The 21,786-nt window shown below is 41.3% G+C and overlaps 2 protein-coding genes across 2 annotated transcripts; one reads left to right on the top strand and one right to left on the bottom strand.

Annotated features, from left to right (window-relative positions):
* The first annotated feature begins 5,907 nt into the window (after positions 1 to 5,907).
* Positions 5,908 to 8,025, top strand: LOC104602041 (fructose-bisphosphate aldolase 1, chloroplastic). Its single transcript, XM_010265594.3, has 6 exons — positions 5,908 to 6,223; positions 6,328 to 6,597; positions 6,717 to 6,826; positions 6,924 to 7,014; positions 7,104 to 7,373; positions 7,494 to 8,025. The coding sequence occupies exons 1-6, from the start codon at positions 6,053 to 6,055 to the stop codon at positions 7,770 to 7,772; spliced, it is 1,191 nt and encodes a 396-aa protein (XP_010263896.1). The 5' UTR covers positions 5,908 to 6,052; the 3' UTR covers positions 7,773 to 8,025.
* LOC104602042 (glyoxylase I 4-like) lies at positions 7,747 to 12,083 on the bottom strand. Its single transcript, XM_088889870.1, has 3 exons — positions 11,920 to 12,083; positions 10,756 to 10,864; positions 7,747 to 10,644 (listed from the first exon to the last, which is right to left on the bottom strand). Exons 1-3 carry the CDS (start codon positions 12,081 to 12,083, stop codon positions 10,423 to 10,425), a joined length of 495 nt encoding a protein of 164 aa, XP_088745996.1. The 3' UTR covers positions 7,747 to 10,422.
* Between the last annotated feature and the right edge of the window lie 9,703 nt (positions 12,084 to 21,786).

Below are 21,786 nucleotides of genomic sequence, written 5' to 3'. Positions count from 1 at the left end.
TTAAATAACAATGTATTTATTATTTACAAATATAAAAGTATTGTTTCAATGTATTTGAAAATATAATATAAATTGAATCTATCAAATCCGTTAATCTACATTTTATATAAAAAATAGTTTTTAACTTCGAAATTTTATAAAAATAAAATATTAATAATGGAAAAATTATTTTAGTAATTAAAATTTATGAATTTTCATATGATATGCATTTTCAAAATTTTAATAGATTTGACATATTTTAAGTTAAGATTATATATTTTTATAAATTATTAATTGATATTTTATAATAACATATTTTTTGTTTAAAAAAGTATAAATATTATTTATCAAACATTTAAGAATTAATTTTTTAGTTGAATATTTTGTTAATGTTAAAAAATAAAAATAGAAAAAAATAATATAATAATTCAAGTGCAATAGTTGCATATGCTTTATGCCTTACACTTTAATAGATAATTAAATAGTATTGGCTTTTTGCATATATTAATTTGTAAGATTCTATATAATATTTTCCTTGGACTCTTGATTAATGCATTGCGAATAAAATTGTATAATATCTACATGTCCTGCTATATTAGTTATAACATATTTCTTTATATATATCATTTAAATATACAATTCCTATGTATTTATATATTATTTATAGTTGTTTTGACATTAAACTTAATGCTATTAATATATTTATGGAATTTGTGTGCATTTTCTTAGCGTATCCAATCATTTCCATATTTTTTCGTTCGTATCCATGTTTTTCCCAAATGTATCTGTATCCAAGCTATTCGATATCGATACTTTAATCCTTAGACCTGACTAAATAAATATGACCCATCCCAACAAGTGAATTAATGGGTGGGTTGGCTTGAAAAATTGTCACTCTTAAAAGCAGCGCCAAAACAGATCGGATCTTTCAACAACGCTAATAAAAAATAGGGGTCAGCAAAAAAACCGAAAAACTGACCGAAACCGAACCAAAAAATCGGTTAACCAAACCGGTAAGTTCAGATTCGGTCCGGTGTTTTTAAAAACCAAAGGTACCGGTTCGATTTCAGTTAACCAATATGAAAAACTGGTTCTTAACTGAACTGACTGGTATACATGTTTTTCTATATATTTTCTATATATTTATGTATATTAGATTTTATATATTATAAATTAATAAATATGCATTATATGTATATATAAATATATATTTATAATATATTATTTAAAATATAATATTATATATTTATATATATATTTTATAATAAATATTATAAAAACTAAAAAACCGGCAAACCAAATCGACGGTTAACCGAATCGGTCAACCAATTAACCGACTGATTTCGGTTTGGTTCCGGTTACCGGTATTCTAAGTTCTGTGACTACCGGTTCGGTTCACAAAGCACCCATTAAAAAATGCCGAGTTCTGTGACTTACAATTTTATAAACCTCGCTGTATTTTTGTTATAACAAAAACCTCTCTCTACGGTGAAGTTATGAAAATGCCCTTATGACCATTATGCATTAAGGCATCATTATACGTACCCAAAGTTCAAGATTTGCCCTTCAATATGCCCTGACAACATGGCATAGCAGAGACGGTTAGAAATAAGAAATAGGTTGATGCAGTGGCGATCCTTCTGTAACATCTCTTCTCCTCTCGGAAATACAATCTTCACTATTGGTTTCTTATTCATTAATTTTGTTCAAGTCTAAGAATTGCACGATCTGCTTGGTTGAGTTCAAGTATGGGGAACCCTTAAGCTGTGTTTGGTTGCAGTGCAAATTTATTTGCACTAGTATAGATGCATGGGAGTGCAAATAAAAAAAATGCAAATTTTCATTTAATTTTATTTTGGGTTTTATTCTATTCTGCTTCATGTCTTAAAATTTGAAATAAAAATAGGTCAGAATTTACAATCAAATCATTTGCACTGCCATACTTTTGCAACATTGCAAATTTATTTGCATTGCAACCAAAAACAGCCTTAGGTTTTGCAAGATGTAAGCACATCTTTTACATAGATTGTATTGAATCTATTGATCAGTGGCTACCGGCTCAATCATCATTCTGTCTAGTTTATAGGAATCAAACAATCGAGAATAATGTTAATCAAGGGTTTTAAAATCGACCCGGACAATGAACCAGTCAGGGGTTCGGTTCTCGGGTCGAACTGTCCAACCGTCCAAACCAAATGGATGGCCTGTTCTAACAAAAAAAAGGGTCAAAAACTGGGTCAGCAGTTTGCTGACGAAATCAACGTTTTTTTTGAAAAAAATCCGGTTTTGGGGAAAACCAGAACTGGTCACCTGACTAGTTCCCAGTTTTTCCGGTCCAACTGTCTGGTCTGGTCCGATCTGGTTTTGAAAACCATGATATTAATCGTCAAACATCCAACTGTAGAAACGGTGGTGGTAGGATTGGTAATGGATCACCACTTCTGGTTCTTAACTTTATTCGTTCAGTTCCATCGGCCTAACCAACCATAATTCTATACCGGAGGAGTGGGAGTATAAATACAAATATGTAGAACGCAAAATCTTATATTTTATATTATTTTGTATGTATTTATATTATACATATTTATAGACCTGTTCATGGGCCGGGTGGCCCGGCCTCCGGACGGGCTTGAACATGGTTATAGGCCCGCGGGCTTAAACTCGGGCTATAAAGCCCGGCCCGCAATAAATTCGAGCCGGGCTCGGGTTTTGTCAAAATAGCCCGGCCCGACCTAAACCTAGACCTAAAAAACCCTAATCGAATAGCCCCATCTTTTTATTATCTCTTTGCCTCTTCCCCTCTTCTTTTTCCAGCCGAACCCTTCTTCTCCAACCTCCACATCCTCCACACTCCACAGTGAGGCAGCGAACGTTCACCGGCGCAATAACTCCAACAGCGACGGTGAGTTTTCTCTCTCTCTCTCTCTCTCTCTCTCTAATGCGAAGTTGTGAACTGATGAGGGATCTCTGTCAAAGTGCGATGGTGAGTTTTCTCTCTCTCTCTCTCTCTGATGCGAAGTTGCGAACTGATGAGGGATCTCTGTCAAAGTGCGACAGTGAGTTTTCTCTCTCTCTCTCTCTTTCTCTGATGCGAAGTTGCGAACTGATGAGGGATCTCTATCAAAGTGCGACGGTGAGTTTTTTCTCTCTCTCTCACTCTCTCTCTCTCTGATGTGAAGTTGCGAATTGATGAGGGATCTCTGTCAAAGTGCGACGGTGAGTTTTTTTTCTCTCTCTCTCTCTCAGATGCGAAGTTGCGAAGTGCGAACTGATGAGGGATCTCTGTCAAAGTGTGACGGTGAGTTTTCTCTCTCTCTCTCTCTGCGAAATTTATTAGGTCGGGCTTTGGGCTTCGGGCTCGGGCTCGGGCCCAAGTTATAAGCCCGTAGGTCGGGCCGGGCTCGGGCCTAGCATATTTTCATTAATGGGGACTAAAAGCCCAGCCTGAGCCCGGCCCATAAAGAGGTCTACATATTTATATTTGTACTCCTAAATCTCAAATCCTCCCGGGCAAAACTGTCAGTTGTTAGCCGACTGTAGAGTCCTTTTATCTCACATCTCCTCTACCTCGGTGAGATTCGTTCCTAGATCTGCAAACAAAGCAGATCTATCTCTCGATCGGGTTTATACTTGGACTGTGATTCCATCTTTTCTCTCTGACCCTGAATAGTTAATGAAATTGCCTAATCAGGGTAAAAAAAGTTCTAATACAGCTCATCTTTTTTCCCTCATTCATTATAATAAAGTGGAGACTTTTGATATTTTGTGGATTTTCAAGTGAACAATTTTGTTTTAGATGTTACAATTTTTTTTTCTTTTTTTAAATGGAATCCAGAAAAAAAGGAAGATTACTATAATGCCCCGATTTCTTGCATAGGGAGTTCGGGAAGACGTTCAAAGTGGAATGATGGGGAAGTAGGATGAGAAAAAAAAGGCTTACTTACAATGATATCGGAAATGAATTTAGGGTCTGTTTGATTTGCATTCGGAATAGGAATTAGAATTCTTTGGAATCGGAATTAAAATGGTCTATTCCTATAATCTGTTTGGTTAAATAGCTATGAGAATGGAAATTGGAACCAGTAGGAGTGTGATTTCATTTCCAAAGGAGGGGAAGGGAATGATTATTCCCTCAAATAGAAGAATGACATTCTATCAGGAATGGGAATGAGATTCTGATTCTACCTAACCAAACAATTGAAATCGGAATAACCCATTCCAATTCTTATTCCCACAAACCAAATGGGGCCTTAGTTTGTCTGAGAGGCTTGAGGAAGAAATGGAGGGAATGATTGATGGAATTGGTTAGGGTGATTTAGCTAAGACGAGTGGGTGGCATAGGAAAGACCGTCTGACCGGATGTTCCCCATATAAATCTAGTTTGGGGTATTTTAGTAAATGCTCACCTGAGCTGAAAATTTCAAGGCCAAAATTGGAAATTTAATAAAACTAATGCATTATCTCAACATTTTCCCTATGTTTTAAAAACCAACCCAAATCCAGAACTTTGGTCACCTGTTTTTGTATTAACAGTTCTACTGTTTGGTCTGAATGGATGTCTAGTTGCAATTAAAAGAATAAAAAATGGCCAAAAATTATTTAAGTTGAAATGGTTTGACTGTTCAAGTCAACAGATCACTGACCAGTCAACAATTTTTGGCAAAAGATCAGTTCAAAGGTGAAATAGAAAAATGGCTTCCGGGCCAAATAGTCCAACTGCCTGGATCGATGACAGTTCAAAAACCATGTAATACATATCAACACCATAGGAAAGATTTTACGCTATGTTTGATTTGAAGGAAAAAGTAGGAAAAGGAAAGGAAATGAAATCTTTACAAATTTTGTATAAATTTCCCTGCATTTTCCTTCCTTTCCTTCAAACCAAACATAGCTTAGGGTTTGTTCCCCCCCCCCCCCCCCCCCCCCCGGTCCCCAAGTTCTAAGGGTGCCCTCTTTTCTGACCGCTGAAGTTGGTTGCTAATTTCTCTGACCACTGACTAGCCATTATAAAAGTGCTAATTTCAAACATCAGACCTCCCAGCTGCCACACACCATTTTCCCTCTCACTTGTAAATCGTACACGTGGCTACCTAACCATCAATCTTAGACATTCTAAGTTGATTATCTACCTTTTCGATGGCCCCTTCTGTCCTAATTATCCTAGCCATTCAAAGCTGTGTGGCTCTTGATCGGACGGTGAAGAGGTGTCCCAAGCTGCCAAGCAATTGAGTGGTCTAGTTCAATGCGCTTTAGGTGAAAAGCTCATATGTTATGCATACCACGCATTATGCTGTCTTGTTTGCAATTTGCAGAGATCCTTTCTTCATCTTCACCCGTCTTTTTGGGATTTGCGAAGTCCACGTGTCACATCTGTGTACTTCTTCTTGAAGGATGGTTTCCATCAAAAGACAGGACCAAAGTGAGGAGCATATCAAGTGACGTGTCACTCATTGGACCGTCCACTTGGTGATTATATCTTGTATATAATAATCTAAAAAATTATAGCCAAGGATAAAAAAGTAAACAAAAAACAAAAGGGAAGAAAACAAGAAAGGACCACCCACCACCTCACGTTTAACCGGAGATTGGGCATTCCATCCAAAATACTCTGCTTGGACACTAGTAGAGAGGATGAGTGTCATCCATGGATTTATCTGTTTCCATCATCTGACATCAGAGAAGAGAGAAGAGAGCAGAGAACCAGCTAGAGGAGAAGATTATTAATTGATTTTTTCTGGTCTTACGAGTTTGACAAAAACGCAGTGATTCTTAATCAATATTCGAGGTTAGGAAACGCCTGTCCTTGCCACGTAAGCAGATTATCACTCCACGTGGCAACCTTTGGTTGGAAGATGTATTACAGCCTCAAATTAGACATCCCCAGGATGAGGATGCACCATGGAAGTTATAAATAAAGTGAATGAGAGCAAGACTGTGCGTGGCTGCTAAAGGGATAGAAGAGTGAGACCGACCCACACCAGAGACTCGGGAGACAGATAAGAGAAGGGAGTGGTGGTGGTCGTCTCGTCAGTCGTCCCCAAAGACATCCAAGGAATAAGTAAAGACTAAAGAAATGGCATCTGCATCTCTCCTCAAGTCGTCTCCAGTCCTCGACAACTCTGAGTGGGTGAAGGGCCAGACCCTTCGCCAGCCTTCGGCTTCGGTTGTCCGCTGCCACCCCGTCTCTCAGTCTGCTCTTACCATCCGCGCTGGATCATACGCCGATGAGCTCGTCAAGACTGCGGTACGTTAGACGTTGTAATTGATTGACTTATTTGTTCATCTTAAACGCTGCATCCTTTAATTCCTTTTATTACATAAGTTAATTGAATGTGGGGATGCACGCAGAAAACCATTGCATCTCCTGGCCGTGGAATCTTGGCCATGGACGAGTCGAACGCGACCTGCGGGAAGCGTCTCGCCTCCATCGGTCTGGAGAACACTGAGGCCAACCGCCAGGCATACAGGACACTCCTAGTCACCGCTCCTGGCCTAGGAAACTACGTCTCCGGTGCTATCCTCTTCGAGGAGACACTCTACCAGTCCACCGTCGATGGCAGAAAGATGGTCGACGTGCTCGTCGAGCAGAAAATCGTCCCCGGTATCAAGGTTGACAAGGTAAGAAATAAGAAAACCTCGATCCTGTCTGTTGTCTTAAGAGCATAAACTTACATATACAGTACTGACAACTGATAACATCTCCTTCATATATGGGTTGAACGATGTGTGGACAACAGGGTCTGGTTCCCCTGGCTGGATCCAACGACGAGTCATGGTGCCAGGGTCTTGACGGCCTTGCCTCCCGCTCAGCCGCTTACTATCAGCAGGGTGCTCGTTTCGCCAAATGGTACAAATTCTAATCTCTCCACAATTCCAATTCCAACGATAACTCTTTTTCACTTTGATCGGTGGCCGTTCTGAAACCTGTGGTTTCTCCCCAACAGGCGTACCGTTGTGAGCATTCCCAACGGTCCATCTGCACTGGCTGTGAAGGAAGCAGCCTGGGGTCTCGCTCGTTATGCTGCAATTTCTCAGGTACACAAACTAAAATCGAGTTTTGGCTCTCTTCTTTCGGCCTGTAATTTATGCTCAATTCAATTTAATTCACCTCTCCATGTCAACAGGACAACGGGTTGGTTCCAATCGTGGAGCCGGAGATCCTGCTCGATGGTGAGCACGGAATTGACAGGACCTTCGAAGTTGCCCAGAAGGTTTGGGCCGAGGTCTTCTACTACCTTGCTGAAAACAATGTCATGTTTGAGGGTATCCTCCTCAAGCCCAGCATGGTTACTCCTGGTGCAGAGTGCAAGGACAAGGCATCACCTCAACAGGTTGCAGAGTACACCCTCAAGCTCCTCCACCGGAGAATCCCCCCAGCTGTCCCCGGAATCATGGCAAGTTTTCATTGAAACCAATCTCTTTATATAAACTCATCACCATTTCCCTCACTTGATGGATAAATCATGTATGTATGTACCCATTTGCTAATTTGTTTTGATTTTAACGATGAGCAGTTCTTGTCTGGTGGGCAATCCGAAGTGGAAGCAACCCTGAACCTGAACGCCATGAACCAAGGCCCTAACCCATGGCATGTGTCGTTCTCATACGCAAGAGCCCTGCAGAACACTTGCTTGAAGACATGGGGAGGAAGGCCGGAGAACGTGCAGGCAGCCCAGGAAGCTCTGCTTATCCGGGCCAAGGCCAACTCTCTGGCTCAGCTCGGCAAGTACACCGGCGAGGGAGAGTCAGAGGAAGCCAAGAAAGGAATGTTCGTCAAGGGCTACACTTACTAGGACCGATGTTGTACTTGTACCAAATCTATAGACGATGAAGAAGATCAATATATTGAAGCCCTGAAAGGCTCTCTATCTCACTCTGTTATGCTTATAGCCATGGAGACTATTTTTGTTCGTTAAATGTAATTTTTAGAGACTTAATAAGTTTCTGGCAGCTGATGAGATTTGTAGGTGTCTACCTGCGTATGGTATATTTCTTGTGCTTACATTTGGTTTGGCAGCAAGGGCACTTAAATCTTCCTTCTCTTCTCATCTTAGCCTATTGATGATCATACTCTGCTAGCTATTTCAGCCTGGCTTTTGGATTTCTTTGCTTAACCATTACTCAGCACACACACATATTTAGCCAAAATTTTGTTGGAACTAAGATATGGAAGTAGCCTATTTTGTTCATTCCTTTCATTCAGCTGAGCTAAGGGGACTTGGTGAACTGTGTCCTTGAAGTCTCCTTGCAGAGTACTCAATCGTAGTTCTCAATTAACAGGAAATTAAACACAGCTTAATAAGTTTTTTTTTTTTTTTTTTTTTCAGCCAATATAGTTGTCCTTACTCAATTCATCACCAGTATCTAATTCAGGCCGCTTTCTTGTTGTTGAGTACAGATCATAAAGATGGGTTTAATGTTCCTGGTTCAGAGGCTCAGGAAGGAATGTTGAGTTCCTCCCTATGATTTAGTTTTCATATTCTGGTTGAGATTTATAGTTATACTTAATTTTCCAGATTTTCTTGCAAGAAAAATTAACCAAGGAATAACCCCGTGATTAACTGTAAAAATTCAACCAAAATTATCATGCAGTTCAGTGAACTAAATTTCATGGTAGGCTTTCTTGATAATCTAAATCTTTGTGTGTTCAAGTTCTGGATTAATGTTACAAGATATAAACTTATAGAATAGCCGTCATGGTTGGAGCTCAAGCTGATGGAAATTTGAGCTTGTGGTGTGCTTTTGGTCTTCTGCAAGGATAGAAAGCGACTCCACAACCACCATGGTGAAGCCAACCCACAATACCTTGGAATATATCCTTGGTCATGTATTAGACATGGAATCTAAAGCCAACATGGAAACTTGATTTCAGTTCAAATTCCTGCAGGGAAGAAATCAGATAGCAGATTGGCTTGGTAACAGCTGCATGGTAACAAAGGAAAACATGGCCATCTCTTTTTAAAAAATGACTTTAATCACGGCCTCACCTACAATTTCTAAAGAATGAATCATAAATTTTGCTTACTTTTGAAGATGTTTGGGGCTAACTACTATGTACTGTATAGTGTAGTCATTTCACAGTATTTCCCAAGACAAAAAACAGAGAGAAAACCTTAAAATCAGATTACCTATCTATATGTCATCCAAATAAGCTGTTTTGCTAAACAGAAGAGATATATACCGTGGTCAATCATGTTACTTCCAAAAATTGGATGGATTGGGTAGTCTCAAAGAACCATTCAACCTAAAAGCTTAAGCTGTTAAGTGAGGTCCTTGAACAAGTTTTATTCTCTAACATGCCCCCTCACATGAAAGTCCATTGGGCTCGAAGTGTGGACAGCACAGGCCCACCACCTTGTGCTGAAACTTAATTAATTATAATGGGGGTGACAAGAATCGAACATTAGAACACTTGGTCAAAATGACTCTGATACCATTTCAGAAAATCATTCAACATGAAAGCTTAAACTGTTAAGTGAGGTCCTTGAACAGGGCTGAGTGTGATGCAGATTATGTCAAGAATGTAGCTGTTAAGTGAGGTCCTTCAATAGTAGTTGATGTGTGATGCAGATTCAGCAGATTAGCCATGATATAATTCATAATATATAGATAGTGTACAGGGTTGAGTGTGTGTAGTGATGAGGACCAAGAACTTAATCCAAACAAAACTAATCCATTTGGAACCCTATTTTTTGCACAATGTGGCTGTTCTCATACTTGGACCCGTTTCTGTCAAGAAAAGATATATATGATACCTAAGACAAATTGATTTATTTAGGCGTTTAATGTACACCTTAATTTAATTTCTATGATCAGAGTCTGTCAAACAACCACACTAACAAACTTAATTACTAGCAAGCTAGAGCTAGAAATTATTAGACATATACAGAGACACACACATATACATATACACTGTTTTGAGTTTATTAATCAGGATGTTTATTCTTCTGATTGCAAGCAATTACGTAGAATTCTCTTTCTGGAAATTACATTGCGAGATCAGCCATGTTAGTGACCAGGTTTTCCATCATCCGAGTTCCTAACTCAGTGGAATGAAGAGCCTTCATGCTAATCATGGATGCCTGAATCGATCTCTGTGCAAGTACAAGAAAAGAATTAATTATTTTCTATATATATATATATATATGTATGCTGTTTGGTTGCAGTGCAATTTTATTTGTACTAGTACAAATGCATGGGAGTGCAAATGAAAAAAATGTAAATTCTCATTTAACTTCCTTTTGGGTTTTACTTTATTCTGCTTCATGTCATAATTTACTGCAATCAAACAAAATAAGTTTAAATTTGAAACAAAAATAAGTCAGAATTTATAATCAAATCATTTGCACTGCCATAGTTTTGCATCAATGCAACTTTATTTGCATTGCAACCAAACACAGCTATAAGTGCAATGTACGTGGTCGCATGTTTTGGGATTTGGGTTTAACTTACGCTTGGTGGAATCCATGTTGATGACCTCTTGAGTGAGCAGGAAGAGAGAGGCAGAACGGGGAGCTTCTCACAGTTGCAGATCTCAATCATGTATCCATCTGGGTCATGGAAGAATAGCTGGTCAACCTTGATCTCTCCTTCCTCGTCTACAGCAGTCACATACTTCATTCCCATCTCTTCAAGCTTTCTCTTCACCAGCTCTACGTCTGTACACTGTATCCATTATTTAAGCAGAAAAGCTTGATAAGTGATGGATAGATATGTATGACATGATCCTCATTGATTGTTAATTTCTGAACTACTCATATTGAAACAACAGCTTACTTGGAAAGAAATGTGATTGTCTTTCGGTTTGATGATTGATGGCTTCTGAAGAACATCATCAACAGAATCACACTGCAACAAATGTATTCCAATACCATAGTTGAATAACCTACAAAATCCAACTCAAATCAATCTACAATCATGCTTTACTTCGTATAAGAGCAAAAGAAACGAGAAACAAGGGAGCTCTGAATTTGAATGTTCAGTTGCTTGGAGCTATAACTTCAATTCTATTTGATGTTTGACAGTTAAATTTGGGTAAGGTTGCATAGGGGTGTCCTTTGTCTTTACGTAGTTAAATTTAATGGATTATCCCCACCAACCCCACCCCAGTCAGCAGTCTAGTGCAATTTTGCACAATCTACCTTTTCTTTTCTTTTCCATATGAGGGCCCGTTTGGTTCACAGGAAAAGGGGTCTGGAATCAAAATCAGGAAAAGAGTCATTCTGGTTCCAACTGTTTGATTCACAGGAAAAGGGGTTTGGAATCACTACTACTTCAATTTTCATTCTGATTCAAACAGATTAGAATAAACCATTCCATTTCTGATTTTTAGGGATTTTAATTCCGATTCGGATTCTAATTCTTACCGTAAACGAAACAGACCCTGAATTTTCTTCTCTTTTTTTCTAGGGACGGATTGCTAGCTAGTGGATTCAGTTATATCATTAGAAGTTAGGTGAACTTAGCAATCTCTAGTCCATGAACAGTGGGTACTATCAATTATGTATTTGGTATAGCTTTCGTTTATTAAATAAGCATTTGTACTTGATTTGTCTTCAAAATCAAGAAAAAGTGGTTGATAAACATTTTTTCTGAGATTTATTGACAATTAGACGTCATTAGGTGCCATTAGGCGCCACATCAGTGGAATGGTAAATAAACGTTTAACAAAACTTTTCCCAACGGTTGACATGCACGAAAATCAAGACCAAATTTATCAATACCTATGTACAAATCGGCATGATGGGACAAATGCTGATTTATCAATGACATGGCACCATTTATCAAATAAATGGAAACCATACCAAACACTGCCCAAATCAACCTAGTGTTGATCTGCTAAAGTGTACCGCAAAGAAGTGACAAAGTATGAGATTCCATATATATTACTATGTATAACATATGGAGTATCCCATCAAGAAATCTTAATTAATAACTTACCATGCTCCTTCAAAATCAAAAGAGGAGGGTCTTTTTACTAGGACGAACCCAAGAACTTCCTGATAGAACTTGGCTGTTTCTGTCACAGATTTGCACAGGAAAGAAACATGGTTGAGTGAGAGGAATGGGAGAGCTGAATTTTCAAGCTCTTCCCGGATATCCATACTTTAACTTCCTCCTTCGCTCCTCTCTCCCCCTGACTGGCTTTTTTTCATTGAGAGGTGGTAACTTGGAAACTGTATATATTTATATGGTCTGTGAATAGGTGGGGGACTGTGCGACGCATATAATTGATGATACACGTTTACCCTAGAATAAATAAATGAGAAAATTCCCTATTAGTATCCTGTACTTTGGGTCTAGTGTCACTTTGGTCCTCAAACTTTAAATTACGATAATTCGATATCTAAACTTTTAAAATGTGACAATTCAGTATCTATCATTAACTAATTGTTAATCAGCATTTAAGTGACATTTTAAAAAGATAGAAATACCATTTGAGTGTCATCTAATTTTCTTTATCAACTATTCAAACATTGACAAAAAAATTAATAATTCCAAATCCTTGCGTCTTCTATTAAAGAAAGTTGGGGTCATCAGAATGCTCACTCAAATATAACCCCGACTTTTTTGAATGGAAAAGCAAGAATTTGGGACTGTTAATTTTTTGTCAACGTTTAAGTGGTTGATAAAGAAAATTAAATGATATTCGAAGGACATTCCCTAAATAAATCTATTTCTGCGGCTGTATCTAAGCCGAATAATTGCACAGAGAAGCAAACCGGAAGAAGGGATTAGACTAATCTAATACCATGGGCTTGTCAGATCAATTGTTAAGAAAAAATATTTTTCTTGAGCTGCATTTGTTTCCACGTAGAAGTAATATCATCGCCTCATCGGGATCCAGAGAAGGACGACCCAGATACAGAGTCCTTGTCCTAACTATCATCTGCAGTTCTACCCATATTACTGGCCAATCACAGTGCACCACATCATCTAACTCTGTATCTTGTGGGTTGTGGGTGTGACTTCTTTAAGTCAACCTTTTGTATGAATTGAATTTGGTGTTTTTAGGAATTCAACAATTTTATTAAGGGGGCGTTCTTTTTCTGATTTTTGAGAGGGGGAAAGTTGGTGAATGGGATTTTGGTTCTCATTGAACAAGAATCTCATGTTTATTTTTCAAATTAATGTGAGGATAAGGGAAAATTTATTGTCCTGGGTATCACTTACCCAGGAAAGTAATACCCATCTCTCCACCTAGGAGGAAAGTTGTTAGCACTTGAATGGGACAAAAATGCCCCTTTTAATAATGGATTTTTATGACTAAAATGGTCGTTATCTTATTTACCTGAGAAATAAAAGAATATGGGTAAATGTACTTACTCGAGTAAGTGTTTCCAGGAAAAACTTACCCAGATAATATTTACCCGAATAAGTAACTTATTGAAAAGTGAATAAGGCCTAAATAATATATATATATATATATATATATATATATATATATATATATATATATATAACTTAAATTAAAAAAAGAGGTGCATGATTTAAAATACCGATGCTCCCCTTACCATTGATACTTTGAACCATGATTATATTCGATTTATTATGAGGGTTCCAATGAAAGCCAGGGATTTTATAGTTCAGTCCACCCCTAAGGTGGAGCTAGGATTTCTAAGGGTAGACTGAATCCTACCCGTGGATTGATGCCAAATTTACAGGCAGGATGCGGTTTATAGAAGGGATTACTAATAGAATAAGAGGGGGCTGCAATTCAGATTTCTTTGATGGATTGCAGTCCACTTATCCCTAAATTTATAAACTATTAAGTTGAGAGTGCCATACGTTTACATGTTTGCCTCAATTTGAAGTTTGGAATGGACCCGTTAAACAACTGTAAAAATATATCGGTTATTTGATTGGAAATCAACAAGATTATTCTTTTTTCACCCCAACTTAATTTGATTATATTTAGGTTTTGACACATCAAGAATATTTATTGGCTGCATGCCCTCTCATCAACTCGATATCCTCGTTGCAACTTGGAATATTCTGTCTGAAGTTTCGTAATTGCACGAAAAGTTTTGAAGTATTACTGGTCTGGATGTGGAACATTTTTATTATAGTATTGAAGTTTCCAGAGGTGAAGCTTAGAGAGAAAGAATGAAGTTCCTTATTATGGCTTAGTTATTCTATTGAAATAGGACCAACCATTTAATGCCTGTTGCAATCTTAAAGATTTCTTTTTTCGAAGGTTCATGAGTAACGTCACAATTCTTGAATCCTTTACTGCTAAAGCTCTCTCTCGAGGTGATGCCGTAAGGAACAGCAACGATCCTAGCCACAAAGGATCCACACTCAATTTGTGGATATATTCAACTGCGAATTTGCTTCAAACTTCAAAAAGCGACAAGTAATGCAAATGGATTGGATGGGATTTTATAAATATAAATCTAAATTTGAATCTTTTAATAATGTCGGATAATTTGAATATGATTCCATCCAATTTAATTTCTGAAAAATTAAAGTAATATAACAGGTTTATATAAAGAAAAAAATAAAAAAATGCAATTTTTTTTCAATTATTTTTGTTATATACATGTATTTTTATAAAAAATTATAAAAATGAAATCCTATTATCCAATTTTAAATGAGATCGTATTATCCGATCCAAAAATATAATAAGAGTATATCTGAATCCGACAAAATAGGATCAGACAATTTCATTTGCACCCCTAAGCTCCCTTTAAAAAGTGTTTCACTGGATGTGGATACATTGCAATATTTTGAACCTTGGGCTTACCAACAATTTCTTTAGATACAAGGGGCCAACGTCTGAAATTGGTCAGCTACTTCTCTGGGAATAACCGCAACCCCAACGTAAAAAAATGAAATAAGATAGACATGCTGCAAATAAATTAACAAATTGTAAGTCTGTGGGCTGTAGATTATGGTGGGGCAGATCACCCTCTTGCAAACTTCTATCAATCATCAATTATCTCGTAGTTTGCATTTACTAATGGCATTGCTTGGAAAAATTTTTATGTACAATAAAAAAAGGAAATAGGGGAGGTGAAGGGTCCTATCACCACAGTATCTCATTTAATTTTCTCTCTCACACATGTGCCTATTTATTTTTAAATTAAATAATTAAAAATATAATAAGTCAAAACTAAAACCCTCATGGATCTTCATTGTCTCTCATCAAATTCATATTTACTATCTAATAAGATCATTTTTAAATCTCTCTCTCTCTTACGTTAACAATTGATGTTTGAAACATCTTCTTTCCCATTAAATCCCTCTTTTCCTCTTAAATATCTCTTAGGGTGCGTTCTTTTTCTTTCTTTTTCTTTTTTTTTTTTTGGATTTTGAGAGGGGGGAAGTTGGTCAATGGGATTTTGATTCCCATTAACCATGAAACCTATGTTCTTTTTCCAGATTTATGTGGGGACTAGGGAATTTAAAATTTATTTTCATGGGTATCACTTACCCATCTCATAGGTGGGTAAGTAACTTTTCTGGGGGAGAAGTTGAGAACACTTGAATGGGACAAAAATGCCCCTTTTAATAATAGAATTTTATGGATAAAATGGTCATTGCCTTATTTACATGGGAAATGAAAGAACATGGGTAAATGCACTTGCCCAGATAAGTCTTTCCTGGGAAACACTTACCTGGGTAAGTGCATTTACTTGGCTAAGTAACTTACCGAAAAGTGAACGAGGCCTTAATCCCTTTTGGCTTTCTAATAAAGTAGGGGTGTAAATTAGATGGATTCGGATAGGTTAAAGACCAACTTGCCTACTAGTACATGGGGTGAAACAATCTTCTTATTATACAAAAATCTAAAGAAACCATTGCTCTTTTCCATGGGTTATTAAGTTTTACTATTTTTATTAATTTAATTTAATGTAGATCTGTTTCATGGATTGTTCTGGTTCAATAATAAAATGCAGTAATAAAGAACTAAACATGAGCCTTTAGTTATCTTCATCAGTTCAATTTTGAAATTGTTTTCTTAATTTGGTTATTGATCTCATGCTAATCACTTTTTTTTTTTTTTTTGACTTTATAGGGCTACACAATGGGGGGGGGGGGGGTAGCCCATTCCCCCAACCAAGTTCTTTGCTACAACTAGCTAAATAACCTATCAATTGAGCCACCATTAGTTGATTTATGTGCTTCTTATAATATATATGCTATATAAAAAAGGAAAGTTTGAAGCTCAATAACTAAAACAAGAGAAGAAAAATTGATTTTTTCTATTATTCTATATATAAAAAATTAGAAATATGTAAACATTTTTGATGAAGGAAGATTTGGCCCAACCTCGTAACCACTCAACACGTGGCAAAGGCAACAGCTCGCCAAGGCGCGAGCTCCGAAAGGAGGAACCAGCGGTCCGATCTCCCTGCAAGGGGCCCGAACTCCCAGTACGGAGCTTGATCTCTCCCTTAGGCCCCGAGCCTTATGAACACAAAGGGAAACAATTCGAACTGGCCTGCCCCATGGCAGTTCGGGCCACACCTCTGTCCGAACTCAAGACTTCGCCTCACACACCACTCCAGCACTTCGACCCTAGGACACTGAACTGAACAAACCGTACCTAACACCGAAGGAGTCCGTATCCAGGGGTGGCGCACCTGACTGACTTGGGAGCTGACGCTTAACAGCTGCATTCCAACGGCCACCTGCCACCGCCATCTCCAGTTATAGAGACGGCTCCGACAAGGAGCAGTGGTGGTTCTGTCCCAATAGAGGTGATGACACCCGAACTGGCAGAAGCATAGAAGTAATCATACCCGACCTAACAGAAGCCTCGGAGTGAGTGCGCGAAGTGGTTATAAAAGGCTCTCTACCCCCCAAGGACAAGGTATGTGAACTTTGCGCCATTTGGTTTTATCTTGCCTTTGAGAGAATACTAACTTGAGCTTTGGAGTGATCTTGCCGGGTTCCTCCCCGAAGATTCCCCACTTTCTTCTCCGTTTTAGGCCCCCCTGTTGCTCCAGTCAGAGGCAAGGTCGTTGACAGCTAGGACTGGCCGGATTGCGCACCATCAATTGGCGCCGTCTGTGGGATACGCTTCTAAAAGCCTCCCTCTAAAACTCTCATAACCTCTTTTCTCCAAAAACCCCAACACTCATGGCTTCTTCCAGCAATGTTGGATGTGGCACGGAGATGAACACCATCGGGGAACAACTTCAAGTCCCCGTGGTGTGCATCGGACAGTTCACCATCCCCCTTCCGGTGGATGGGATCCCCAGCTTGAATGCGCCACAAACAATGGCGCCCGTAAACCTTCCTGCCATGAGCATCCCCTTTCCTCTCCCTATCGAAACAACCTTTACTGAACCAACTACTGTCCCCCTGGCGACCAGCCAGAACCAGTTGGACGACCTGATGCAATGCATGCGGGCAATGCAAGCCCAAATGCAACAATTCCAACAACATCAGCTCCAGCAACACCAAGTACTGCACCACATCTCCCAGTATCACTATCAGTAGTAGTTCCCCCAACTGACTCTGAACCAACCACTGCTTCCACCTCTGCACCCTGCTCCAAAGCCGGTTAAGCCCTTCCCTCAGGGTGGACGCCATCACCGAGGAGAGGCCTCCCAACCTTAGAACCCCCACAAAAGCCAGGCCTCATCCCCGGGCCAAGGGGAAAGAAAGATCACCCCCGCCTCGCAGCTCGCCGGTGGGTCGGGCACCTCGCCCGCCAAGTCAGTATCCCGACACTCCAAGTTTGAGCTCCCACTGACAGAGAATCGGTTCAGCGTCCTGGCGGCAGACTACCAACAGCCCGGGCCCATCGAGCTTGACAACACAGAGGCCAGCAGCGCCAGCACCAGGCCCACTCAACAACGAAGGCGCCGGCGAAGTTGCCGAACTGCCACCCGTGTCCTGCCCGGGCTCAGAGGTAAAGAAGAGACGAGCTCGAACGAGGTAAAAGCTGCCCCAATTCTCTCAGTTCCTTCCCCCCTCGCATCAGAACTCCTGGCAGTCCCCATGCCCAGAGACTTCAAGCTCCCACCTTTGGACAAGTATGATGGGTCCTTTGATCCCAACGACCACGTCGATGCTTTCCAATCCCAAATGCACCTCGCTAGGGCCAGTGAATCGTGCATGTGCGTGGCCTTCACCACCACCTTCAGGGGGGTAGCTTGCACTTGGTATAGGAACCTGGCCCCCGGGTCGATAAGATGCTGGGCCCAGTTCAAGCAGGTCTTCACCGCACACTTTGTCACCAGCAAGCAGTGCCCCATAACCGAAGAAATCATCTTAGGAGTAGTCTAAAGAGAAGGAGAATCCATCCGGGGCTACATCAAGCAGTTCAATGAAGCGTACTTGCAGATACCTCGATTAGACCCCGCGGTGCAGCTCACGGCGGCCAAGAGAGGAGTAATGCGCAAGGAGTTCAAATGGCACATGGTAGCTAACCAGCCCACAACAGTGGCTGAATTCCTCAACCTCGCGGATAAGTTCATGAGAACAGAGGAAGAAATCAACCAAAGGACCGAAAGCGGGATCGAGAAAAGAAAGAGGGAAGGCGAGCCCTCCAACCCAGTCGACAGAAAAAACCCGGCCCGGGAGCCGAAGCCGAACCAGCCGTTCCGAGCTCCCTTAGCAGTTCGGACGGATTACACACCGTTAAACACGAGGCGGACTGAGATCTTGATGACGATCAAAGACGCCCCATACGTAAAGTGGCCACCTCGCCTAAAGGGGAATCCAAACGAGAGAAATAAAAATTTGTACTGTAATTTCCATAGAGACCACGGTCATAGTACCGAATAGTGTAATAATCTCCGGGACGAGATAGAGGGACTCATCCATCGCGGATACTTGAGGAATTTTGTACAGCATAATAATAATAATAACAATAAGGCAGGTCGGCAAGGGGAGCACGGAAAGGATGCCCCTGAATCCAGTAGTAGGCCAGCCGAACCGTTGCAGCGACAGCCTCCGGAAGAGAGGCCAGTTCGGGGAACCATCCATGTGATAGTGGGAGGTTCGGTGGTAGCAGGGTGTACTTCAGCAGCAGCCCGGATGTCAGTTCGTGAAGCAGCTCGAGAAGAACATAACCCTCCAAAGAGGCCGAAGACTGAAGAACCGATCTTCTTCACGGAAGACGATGCGCGAGGGGTCCACTACCCCCACGATGACGCGCTTGTCATAAAACTAAGGATCAGCGACTTCGAGGTCAGGCGCGTACTCGTGGATTCGGGCAGCTCGACAGACATCCTCTTCAAGTCAGCATTTGACCAGCTATAGTTGCAGATAAGTGAGCTGAAGCCCGCGAACACTCTCCTGGTGGGCTTCAACGGAGAGGAAGTCAGGCCCCTCGGGAAAATAACAGTACCTGTGGAAGTCGGCACATGGCCTTGTGCGGTCAGACTCAACCACGATTTCCTGGTGGTCGCGACCCCCTCCCCATACAATGCCATAATAGGGCGGCCAATTACGCATATCCTGCGGGCAGTGGTCTCCACATACTATTTGGCAATGAAGTTCCCTACAGACTTCGGTGTGAGGGTAGTGCGGGGCGACCAGCTTGAGTCCCGCAAGTGTTATGTTGCCGCCCTAAAGGGAAAAACCAAGGCGGCCGATGACCTTGAACTGGAGCGACCTACGGAGCAAGGCGAGGAACGAGCTTCGCCCACAGAGGAAACGGTCGCAATCCCGAATTCGGCTACAGACCTAGCTCGCGCGCTATAGATCGGTGCTTCCGTCAAGGAACCTCTACGAACCGAACTGGTGAGTTTTTTATTTCAAAATTTAGATATTTTTGCCTAGTCCGCAGCCGATATGCCCGGTATTGACCCCAACCTTATAACTCATAAACTTAATACTGACCCTGTAGTCAGACCCATTAGACAAAAGAAACGCAACTTAGCCCCAGAGCGCTGGAGGGCGGTCAACGAGGAGGTCGAAAAGCTCCTCGCAGCAGACTTCATAAGGGAAGTTCATTACTCGAGCTGGGTAGCCAACCCTGTGTTGGTGAAAAAGGCAAACGGCAAGTGGCGCATGTGCGTCGACTACACTGACCTGAACCGAGCTTGCCCGAAAGATTGCTTCCCCCTCCCCAGAATTGACCGCCTAGTGGACGCGACCTCGGGATATGAGTTGCTAAGTTTCTTGGATGCCTACTCGGGCTACAACCAAATCAGGATGGACCAGTCTGATGAGGAAAAAACCAGCTTCATAACCGAGTTCGGCCTGTACTACTACAAGATCATGCCCTTCGGATTAAAAAATGCTGGGGCGACCTTCCAAAGACTTGTAAATAGGCTGTTTTGGCCCTTAATTGACACGAAAATAGAATGTTATGTAGACGACATGGTCGTCAAGACGCAGTTTTCGCAGGAATTAATACAAGACTTAGATTCTGTTTTCCAAATTCTACGTCAATTTAGCATGAAACTGAACCCAAACAAGTGCGTCTTCGGTGTCACATCGAGTAAGTTCCTAGGGTACATTGTCAACCGGCGCGGTATTGAAGCCAACCCGGACAAAATAAAGGCCATTCTAGATATGAGACCACCCAGAAAAGTAAAAGAGGTTCAGAGGCTAAACGACCGCATAGCCGCTCTGAGCCGCTTCATGTCCAAATCGGCAGACCGCGGCCTACCTTTCTTTAAAGCAATCAAAGGCAAAGGGTTCAAGTAGACCCAAGACTGCCAGCTCGCGTTCGACGAGCTAAAAAACTACCTCGCTAGTGTGCCGATCTTAGCCCAGCTCGAGGAGGACGAGGTCTTGGAACTGTACCTCTCGGCAAGCGACGAGGTGGTCAGTTCGGTACTAATAAAAGAAGTAGATCGGGTCCAACGACCCGTCTATTATGTTAGTAAAATTTTGTAGGGAGCCGAGACAAGGTACCCGCAGATAGAAAAGCTAGCATACGCACTGGTAGTAGCAGCTCGGAAACTCCACTCGTATTTTCAGGCTCACACTGTCATCGTCTTGACTGACAAACCTCTGAGGCAAGTCTTACTCAAGCCCGAGGTTTTCGGTCGACTGACGAAATGGGCCATCGAACTCAGCGAGTACGACCTCCAGTACAAGCCACGAACTGCTATTAAGGCCCAAGCCTTAGCAGATCTTATCGCCGAATGCACGTTTAGCTTCGAAGTCCCCAGGCCGGTCGAGCCCGAGATCCCCAGTTCGGGTGAGCACGGAGCTCCCAAGCCAACAGAGTCTGAACCCCGTGAAGTAGCAGCCAGTGTGGCATCTCTTCTGGTTAGGACAAACGCGAATTGGGATGAGGAGCTCTGGATCCTTCACGTAGATGGCTCCTCGAACCAATAGGGCAGTGGGGCTAGAATAGTACTACACGGCCCAGGTGGCACGAAACTGAAATACACACTACGCTTTGAGTTCGCGGCATCCAACAACGAGGCGCAAAGAGTAAGGGCGGCAAAACACATAGTTATCTGCAGCGATTCCCAGCTTGTAGTCAACCAAGTTACGGGCGAATACGAAGCACGCGAGCTGACTATGATCGCCTACTTGGCAAAAGTAAAGGAGGTTCTGCTCAACTTCCAGTCACACTTCATCAGGCAAATACCGAGGTCAGAGAATACTGCGGCCGACGCAATGTCCTGGTTAGCCAGCACAAGTCACAACACCATGAGAACCGTGTACATAGAGGACTTACCTTGGCCTAGCATTCTCGGTGGGGTAGAGGAGGTCACTCCCGTCCTTGAAGTAGAGTCAAGCTGGATCGACCCACTCGCGAGCTTTTTGCTAGATGGAACCCTCCCTGCGGACCGCAATGCAGCCAAGAGGGTGTAGTGCCAGGCAACCAAATACGTCATAATAGACGAATGGCTGTACCGACGGTCCTACACGCTGCCCTAC

The sequence above is a fragment of the Nelumbo nucifera genome, chromosome 6 (genome assembly GCF_055504915.1).
Source record: "Nelumbo nucifera cultivar China Antique chromosome 6, China Antique-T2T, whole genome shotgun sequence".
NCBI lineage: Eukaryota > Viridiplantae > Streptophyta > Magnoliopsida > Proteales > Nelumbonaceae > Nelumbo > Nelumbo nucifera.
Note: the sequence above shows the minus strand (reverse complement) of the source record. Positions and strands in the feature narration are given on the sequence as shown.

Excerpts from the sequence above, each read along its gene's own strand:
- LOC104602041 (XM_010265594.3), top strand. The coding sequence starts at position 6,053 with ATGGCATCTGCATCTCTCCTCAAGTCGTCTCCAGTCCTCGACAACTCT. Across the intron at positions 6,224-6,327 it reads ATGAGCTCGTCAAGACTGCG|AAAACCATTGCATCTCCTGG; the intron begins GTACGTTAGACG and ends GGATGCACGCAG. Across the intron at positions 7,015-7,103 it reads GTTATGCTGCAATTTCTCAG|GACAACGGGTTGGTTCCAAT; the intron begins GTACACAAACTA and ends CCATGTCAACAG.
- LOC104602042 (XM_088889870.1), bottom strand. The coding sequence starts at position 12,083 with ATGGATATCCGGGAAGAGCTTGAAAATTCAGCTCTCCCATTCCTCTCA. Across the intron at positions 10,865-11,919 it reads TTTGATTTTGAAGGAGCATG|GTTATTCAACTATGGTATTG; the intron begins GTAAGTTATTAA and ends TGGATTTTGTAG. Across the intron at positions 10,645-10,755 it reads ACAATCACATTTCTTTCCAA|TGTACAGACGTAGAGCTGGT; the intron begins GTAAGCTGTTGT and ends TAATGGATACAG.